Raw genomic sequence first — 8,947 nt, forward strand, 5'->3', positions numbered from 1 at the left:
AGTCAACTATTTTCGCAACAAAACAATTTGTTGAAAATTCAGAATATTTCTATTATTTCCTCTGTCAAGCATCTACAAACACATTTCAACAACAAATGCCTCATATTCAATAGACAAATTTGTTGAGCATCAGCAGATTTTACATACAAATAAAGTTGTTAATATTTATTTGCATTTATTTTTTTGTGTGTATAGGATTTTTTCTAATTTTTAACACCACTCATACTAAATTAAATATTTGGATTTTTATCTATAAGACATGGATGGCTGCAAACCGGTCCAAGATGGATATCTCTATGAGATGATCTATGGAGGATGTTAATGAAACAAGTATTTTTTTTTTGTGGTAACATCACAAAGTAAATAATCCATCTAAATCGCCCTAATACAATTCTGGATTTCAATTAAGAATGATAATTGTTTTTAGGGTATGGTATACAAAAACAAAATTGACTAACAAACAAAATTCCAGAAATAACACGTAATTTTACTACATTAGTTGCAAGAAAAAATATAACAACACAAACAAACAAAATGAATTATAAATTATCCAAAATGTGGGTTTTTATATAAATATCTCAAATTTAAATGGGATTAGCAACAGTTCCATTTGTAAGATCTTTAGGAATAGAGCCCTCCAAACAAAACCCAAAATAAAATGTTTAAATACGTAAGTTGAGATATTTTTTACTAGATTTTTTTATCTAATGGACCAATAACCATACCTTTTATTTCTTTAGGTTATTCTCTTAGCCTTGGTGGCTTATGCCTTTGCCGCTGATGATGAAGTCCATGCTGAAATCAAGGAATTAAAATCGGATGTCCGTCATGACGGTTTCAATTATCTCTTAGATACCAGCAATAATATCCACCAAGAAGCTGCTGGTGATGAACATGGCAATGTTCATGGATCCTATGAATATGTTTCGCCTGAAGGTGAACATGTTAAGGTTACCTATGTCGCCGATGAGAATGGCTATCAACCCGTCAGTGATCTTTTGCCCACACCTCCTCCAATTCCAGAATATATTCTTAAGGCTATTGAATATATTAAGGCTCATCCCTCCCAAGAAGACTCACACCATTAAGGTTCTATGACACAGCCTTCGAGGCAAGACTATTGAATATTTAATGAAGACCTAATAAATAACAGCAAGAACATTATAAAAGTTCAATAAATTGTATTTGTTTTTTTGTGACGTAAGGGTTTCATTTCCAGGGTATGGAAAATAAAAATTAATTAAGATAAAAATACCACAAAAATAATAAAAAACAAGTAAGGAAAGTCTAAAGTCGGGCGGGGCCGACTATATTATACCCTGCACCACTTTGTAGATCTAAATTTTCGATATCATATCACATCCGTCAAATGTGTTGGGGGCTATATATAAAGGTTTGTCCCAAATACATACATTTAAATATCACTCGATTTGGACAGAATTTGATAGACTTTTACAAAATCTATAGACTCAAAATTTAAGATGGCTAATGCACTAGGGTGGAACACAATTTTAGTAAAAAAAATATGGGAAACATTTAAATCTGAAGTAATTTTAAGGAAACTTCGCAAAAGTTTATTTATGATTTATCGCTCGATATATATGTATTAGAAGTTTAGAGTCATTTTTACAACTTTTCGGCTAAGCAGTGGCGATTTAACAATGAAAATGTTGGTATTTTGACCATTTTTGTCGAAATCAGAAAAACATATATATGGGAGCTATATCTAAATCTGAACCGATTTCAATCAAATTTGGCACACATGACTATATTACTAATTGTACTCCTAGTGCAAAATTTCAACCAAATTGGGTCAAAACTCTGGCTTCTGGGGCCATATTAGACCATATCGGGGGAAAAATATATATGGAAGCTATATCTAAATCTGAACCGATTTCAATCAAATTTGGCACACATGACTATACTACCAATTGTACTTCTTGTGCAAAATTTCAAGCTAATCGGGATAAAACTCTGGCTTCTGGGTCCATATAAGTGCATATCGGGCGAAAGATATATATGGGAGCTATATCTAAATCTGAATCGATTTCAACCAAATTTGGCACGCATAGCTACAATGCTAAATCTAATCACTGTGCAAAATTTCAAGCTAATCGGGATAAAATTCTGGCTTTTAGGACCATATTAGTCCATATCGGGCGAAAGATATATATGGGAGCTATATCTAAATCTGAACAGATTTCAATCAAATTTTGCACACTTGACTATACTACTAATTGTACTCCTAGTGCAAAATGTCAACCAAATTCGGTCAAGAATCTGGCTTCTGGGTCCATATAAGTCCATATCGGGCGAAAGATATATATGGGAGCTATATCTAAATCTGAACCGATTTCAATCAAATTTTGCACACTTGACTATACGACTAAGTGTTATGTCTGTACAAAATTTCAAGCAAATCGGTATAAAACTCTGGCTGCTGGGTCCATATTAGGGCATATCGGTCGAAAGATATATATGGGAGCTATATCTAAATCTGAACCGATTTCTTCCAAAACCAATAGGGTTCTATTCTGACCCAAATTAGGAATATGTGCCAAATTTGAAGGCGATTGGAATTAAATTGCGACCTAGACTTTGATCACAAAAATGTGTTCACATACAGACGGACGGACGGACAGACGGACATGGTTATATCGACTCAGGGACCCACCCTGGGCATTATTGCCAAAGACACCATGTGTCTATCTCGTCTCCTTCTGGGTGTTACAAACATATGCACTAACTTATAATACCCTATTCCACAGTGTGGCGCAGGGTATAAATATATATCTATAAATATAAATAGAATTATAAAATTATATATTTTAATTAAAATTATAAACTCTGATAAATTACATAAAATCGAAATTGAATTTTTTTAGAACATTAGGTGTATTAAAAAAGAAATATTTTATATTTGCAATATCCCAGCAAAAAATGGAAATTCTTCTTTCTTAAAAGTACTTCCAAAAATGTCATCTCGAAGATATTCATTATTTTAACTACACAAGAAGTTCTTTTATTTCAATTTTTTTATATCTCGCTTTTTTCGTATTTTTAATGGGTAAATTTAACATTTTGTTTCAAATAGATTAAAAAAAAAGAGAAAAAATTAATAAAAAAAAAATTATTCAAATTTTGTCGATAAAAATGAAAATATTTTTGAGGTCAAACGTTTCATACTAGCGTTAGGGTGCATTAAAAATCATAAAAAAATTATAAAAATTATGTATTAGGCAAAATATCACAAAACTTTTTAATTTACATCCAAACCATTGAATTCAGATCACACCCTAAAAAGTGATTCGAATTCAGTACAACCGCTGTTGAAATGGTAGACATTTGTCCTATGACAAGCCCAGGTTTAATTCGTCGCTTCTGTGCCAATTTTGCAACACTTCCGGCTACAAATAGAACATTTTCACTACTTTTTGGCGACATTTTTTTTGCCGGGTATGACATTATCTGTCTGTTGTTGGTACATACATAGGGATGGACAGACATTATTAGATTGTTTTAGAATATCACCATAAGTATAACAAAGCATACATATTTCATATAAATATATACGGCCCTAAGTTCGATCGGGCCGAGTCTTAAATACCCAAGTCTAGAATTATAAGAATCATTTTTGCTTGAGTTTTAGATGAAATCTAAATTCTATAGATTTTTACTATTAGTTTTATGAAATTTGGATGATCAGTGCACATTCTATCTCTTCAAGAATTTAATATCAAACACAGCGGCGGCTGACACTAAATTTTTGCCTCCATTCGGCGGCGCACAATTATCCATTATAAAACAATCAATTTGAAGTTATTCGAATGGTAATGAGATTAGTCGTACAACCAATCTTACAATCAAATTTACATTTAGTTAAAATTTTCTGTGCTAAATTTTTGCAAAACTGTTATAGTAGTTCCAATTGTGGGTGGAAGGTTCAAGATTTTGGCAAAACCACGACAATTATTAATACATTTTCTGATTTAAATCGATATTTTTGAGTCCACATATTCGGCGGCGGCGTCGACTGGCTCAAAATGGTGGGCGGCGATTGAAATCAGCGGCGCGACTCGGCGGCTTCATTCTGTAGCCACCACTTGAGCCAAAAATCATCAACCAAAATTTGCAGCAAATTTTACCAAAAAACTAAAAATTAAAAAAAAAATCTATTTTTATGTTGCCTGATATCAATGCAGGCTGGTTCAAATTCCAAATCTTTTAAACTAGAAATTATTACAATATTTATTCGAGCTTATTAGACAGGAAGATTAAGGGAATTGACATTATTAAGTTACTGAAAAGAAAATGCCAGATACCCATCTCACAAGCCTGACTAAACATATATTTTTCACTAACCATTTCCATAGTCTTTAGCGAGATCTGGTTGACAAAATCTTATTTTGTCAACATTTTATTACTATAGAAAATGTTGCCAACATTTTATTTTAAAAGAAAATTTTGTCAAAATTTTATTTTTATAGAAATTTTTTTTCACAATTTTATTTTTATAGAAAATTTTATTTTTATTAGATTTTTTTATTTTCTTCGACCGATTTTGTTAAAATATAAATTAATGTTTTTTTCTCCAAAGACATTAATTTATTATTTAAGATTTTGTCACAATTTTATTTTTATAAGAAATTTTTCCAAAATTTTATTTTTACGGAAAATTAAATATTTTTTTTTTAGAAAATTTTGCCAAAACTTTATTTCTATATACATTTTTTGACAAAATTTTTTCAAAATTTTGTTTGTTTGCTCCTTCTATCTCTTCAAGAATTTAATAGCAAACATGGCTACCACTCGAGCCAAAAATCTTCCACCAAAATTTGTAGGAAAGTTTACCAAAAAACTACCAAACCAAAAATCTTATTTTGAGAACATTTTATTTCTATAGAAAATTTTGTCAAAATTTTATTTTTATAGAAAATTTTGTCGACATTTTATTTTTATAGAAAATGTTGTCAAAATTTTATTTTTATGGAAAATTTTATTTTTATAAGAAAATTTTATTTTTAAGAGTTTTCTTTGATTTTCTTCGACCAAAAAACTACCAAACCAAAAATCTTATTTTGAGAAATAATATAGAAAATTTTGTCAAAATCTTATTTTTATAGAACATTTTGTCAAAATTTTATTTTTATGGAAAATTTTATTTTTATAAGAGTTTTCTTTGATTTTCTTCGACCTTTTTTGTTATAATAATAAATTATTGTTTTTTTTTCTCCAAAGACATTATTTTATAATTAATTACATTTTTATATAAGATCTTGTCAACATTTTATTTTTATAGGAAATTTTTCCAAAATTTTATTGTTATGGATTTTTTATAGAAAATTTTGCCAAAACATTATTTCTATAGAAAACTTTTCCAAAACATTATTTCTATATAAAATTTTGTCAAAATTATGTTTTTATAGAAAATTTTGTCAAAATTATTTTTTTATAAATTTTTCTCAAATCTTTTTGAGAAAATTTTGTCAAATCTTTTTTTCTATAGAAAAATTTCAATTAAAACATTCAAAAATTAATTGATATTACTAATTTTTGTGATTGATTTTTTTTTTTCAATTACAAAATTTGTTGAATCAATTAATTTTTAATTGAATATTAAGACTTTAATTGGAAAATTTTTCGTTATTTTTTTATTTATTTATTTATTTATTTTTTTTTTTTTTGTAATAATTTTGGTATTGATTCCGAGCCAAAGAAGCGGATAATTGAAGTAAGGAAATATTTTTAATTTTTATACCCTCCACCATAGGATGGGGGTATATTAACTTTGTCATTCCGTTTGTAACACATAGAAATATTGCTCTAAGACCCCATAAAGTATATATACTCTGGGTCGTGGTGAAATTCTGAGTCGATCTGAGCATGTCCGTCCGTCCGTCTGTTGAAATCACGCTAACTTCCGAACGAAACAACCTATCGACTTGAAACTTGGCACAAGTAGTTGTTATTAATGTAGGTCGGATGGTATTGCAAATGGGCCATATCGGTCCACTTTTACGTATAGCCCCCATATAAACGGACCCCCAAATTTGGCTTGCGATTGCTCTAAGAGAAGCAAATTTCATCCGATCCGGCTGAAATTTGGTACATGGTGTTGGTATATGTTCTCTAATGACCATGCAAAAATTGGTCCACATCGGCCCATAATTATATATAGCCCCCATATAAACCGATCCCCAGATTTGACCTCCGGAGCCTCTTAGAGGAGCAAAAGTCATCCGATCCGGTTGAAATTTGGAACGTGGTGTTAGAATGTGGTCTCCAACAAACACGCAAGAATTGGTCCATATCGGTCCATAATTATATATAGCCCCATATAAACCGTTCCCCAGATTTGATCTCCGAAGCCTCTTAGTAGAGCAAAATTCATCCGATCCGGTTTAAATTTGCAACGTGGTGTTAGTATAAGGCCGCTAATAACCATGCCAAATTTGGTCCATATCGGTCTATAGTTATATATAAGCGATCCCCAATCACACAAAAATTGGTCCTTATCGGTTCATAATCATGGTTGCCGCTCGAGCCAAAAATAATCTACAAAATTTGTATTTTTTATAGAAAACATTTTCAAAATGTTATTTCTATAGAAAATTTTGTCAAAATTTTATTTCTATAGAAAATTTTGTCAAAATTTTATTTTTTTAGAACATTTTGTCAAAATTTTATTTCTATAGAAAATTTTGTCAAAATTTTATTTCTATAGAAAATTTTGTCAGAATTTTATTTCTATAGAAAATTTTATCCAAATTTTATTTCTATAGAAATTTTTTTCCAAATTTTACTTCTATAGAAAATGTTGTCAAAATTGTATTTCTATAGAAACTTTAAACTTAATTATATACGTATTTAATTTGCCTTTTTTAGTTTAATATATACCACGTATGGGCTATGTGGTATATATTACGGTGTTAGGAAGTTTTAAGATACCTGGCGATCGGCAATTGTTACCGCAACCCAAGTAATTCGATTGTGGATGACAGTCTTCAGTAGAAGTTTCTACGCAAGCTTCGGCCTGGCCGAACTTACGGCCGTATATACTTGTTATTTTTACGTCCTTGATACTAGAAAACAAATTTGAATTCATTCGTTTTTACTGATTTTTTTCTTCATGTGCTATATTTCTAAATTCAGACCCTTATATTATGTTAGGGTCATTTAATGACCCACATCGTATTTTTCATCAACGCATTTCTTACTGTTGGAATATAATTAAAAGTTATTACTACTCAACAAGAACTTTTATTTATATTCCAAAAGTAAGAAATGTGCTGATGACAAATACGATGTGGGTCATCAAATTACCCTAACATAATATAAGGGTTAAAATAAAATTTGGAAAAACCTATCCTATTTTATGAAAACTTTTTTGCTTTGTAGTCAGAATGCAAAAAGACAACAAATTTCAAGACAATTTCATTAATTTTGAAGAATTTTTCATAATTATTAGAGCCACGTTGAACTTAGTCAAACAAAAATTTATTTAATGTTAAAATACCCATTTTTAGGTCAAATTACTTAATTATAAAGACAAAAAGATCTCATTGAAAAGTTCATCGACTTTTGGACAAAGCAAAAACAATATATCAGAGAAATTCGTTTTCTATGCTAAGCCAAGAAAACACATTCGTTATTTAAGGACAAGAAATCTTTGGCATGAGGACAATATTTTTTCCAATGTAATTACAACAGAATGATAGACAGACGGACATGGCTATATGCTAAGCCAAGAAAACACATTCGTTATTTAAGGACAAGAAATCTTTGGCATGAGGACAATATTTTTTCCAATGTAATTACAACAGAATGATAGACAGACGGACATGGCTATATCGTCTTAAAGTTTCTCCCTGATCAAGAATATATCTACCTTATATATAATCGAAAATCGATATTTCGTTGTGTTACAAACGGAATGAAAAACTTATTATACCTCCTTTATCTTTCTACGTGCCAATTAATTTGACCTTAAATTTACTCAGTTTTTTTTATGAGAAAATTAAAAGTCATTAAAAAGTCTAAGGTGTCAGATTTCCACAGCTAATTGGAGTATCATGTCTAGAAAAAAATAGATTTCTACCTTTTTTGCCACTTCATGTTTTCAAAACATACTATTTTGGTCTGCCATTGTTTGTTTTATAATCAAGATTCACAAGATTCACTTTCAAAGGCAATGTGAAGAGGGAAGCTCATACGCGCATGCGCATACAAAATTTACTTTCTTCTTCAGTGGTAGTAGAAGCCATCTACGTCAATGCTTCTGCTACAAAAATGATCAGTAGACTACCAAGCTTGACAGTTATTAACCGGTTTTACTAAATTCACAAAATTTGTTTTAATTTTTGTTTCTAGAATTTTATTTATTTTTTTCTGTTTCTGTGGGCTGATAATACTGATAATACTGATTATGGTGATATTGATGATTTTCGTCTTGCTTAACTTAATGACCATTAAAATTATAAAATTTAACACCATTTGACATTCAGAATTATATACGAAAACATCCAAAATCGGTCGGTATATTTTTTTTCATTATTTTTCGTGAATCAAATGACTTTGAGAATTTTGGTTGACAGTTTTGGATTAATTTGTTAAGCGTTTTAGTTTTGTATAGTTATTGTTACTATTGTTATTTGCTTTTGTCGAAAGATAAATATCTTGTATTTAATTCTGTAAAACATGAGATTTTGTTTTAAGCTTAAGGTGATTTTCTATAAAAGTCAGTGTCAGTGGTCATTTAGTAGTTTTATTGGGAATATCAAACAAGTATATACGGCCGTAAGTTCGGCCAGGCCGAATCTTATGTACGCTCCACCATGGATTGCATAGAAACTTGTACTAAAGATGTGGATGACAGCACAATCGAATTACTTGGGTTGTGGTATCTTAAAACTTCTTAACATCGTTTTCTAAATTGTGAGTTAGTCCA

General features: G+C 30.1%; 1 protein-coding gene across 1 annotated transcript; it reads left to right on the forward strand.

Moving 5' to 3' along the window:
• The first annotated feature begins 500 nt into the window (after window positions 1-500).
• Window positions 501-1,179, forward strand: LOC142240607 (larval cuticle protein 4-like). The gene is made up of 2 exons (XM_075312313.1): window positions 501-670; window positions 741-1,179. The coding sequence occupies exons 1-2, from the start codon at window positions 659-661 to the stop codon at window positions 1,086-1,088; spliced, it is 360 nt and encodes a 119-aa protein (XP_075168428.1). The 5' UTR covers window positions 501-658; the 3' UTR covers window positions 1,089-1,179.
• The last annotated feature ends 7,768 nt before the right edge of the window (window positions 1,180-8,947 follow it).

The sequence above is a fragment of the Haematobia irritans genome, chromosome 5 (genome assembly GCF_050003625.1).
Source record: "Haematobia irritans isolate KBUSLIRL chromosome 5, ASM5000362v1, whole genome shotgun sequence".
NCBI classification, from domain to species: Eukaryota; Metazoa; Arthropoda; class Insecta; order Diptera; family Muscidae; genus Haematobia; species Haematobia irritans.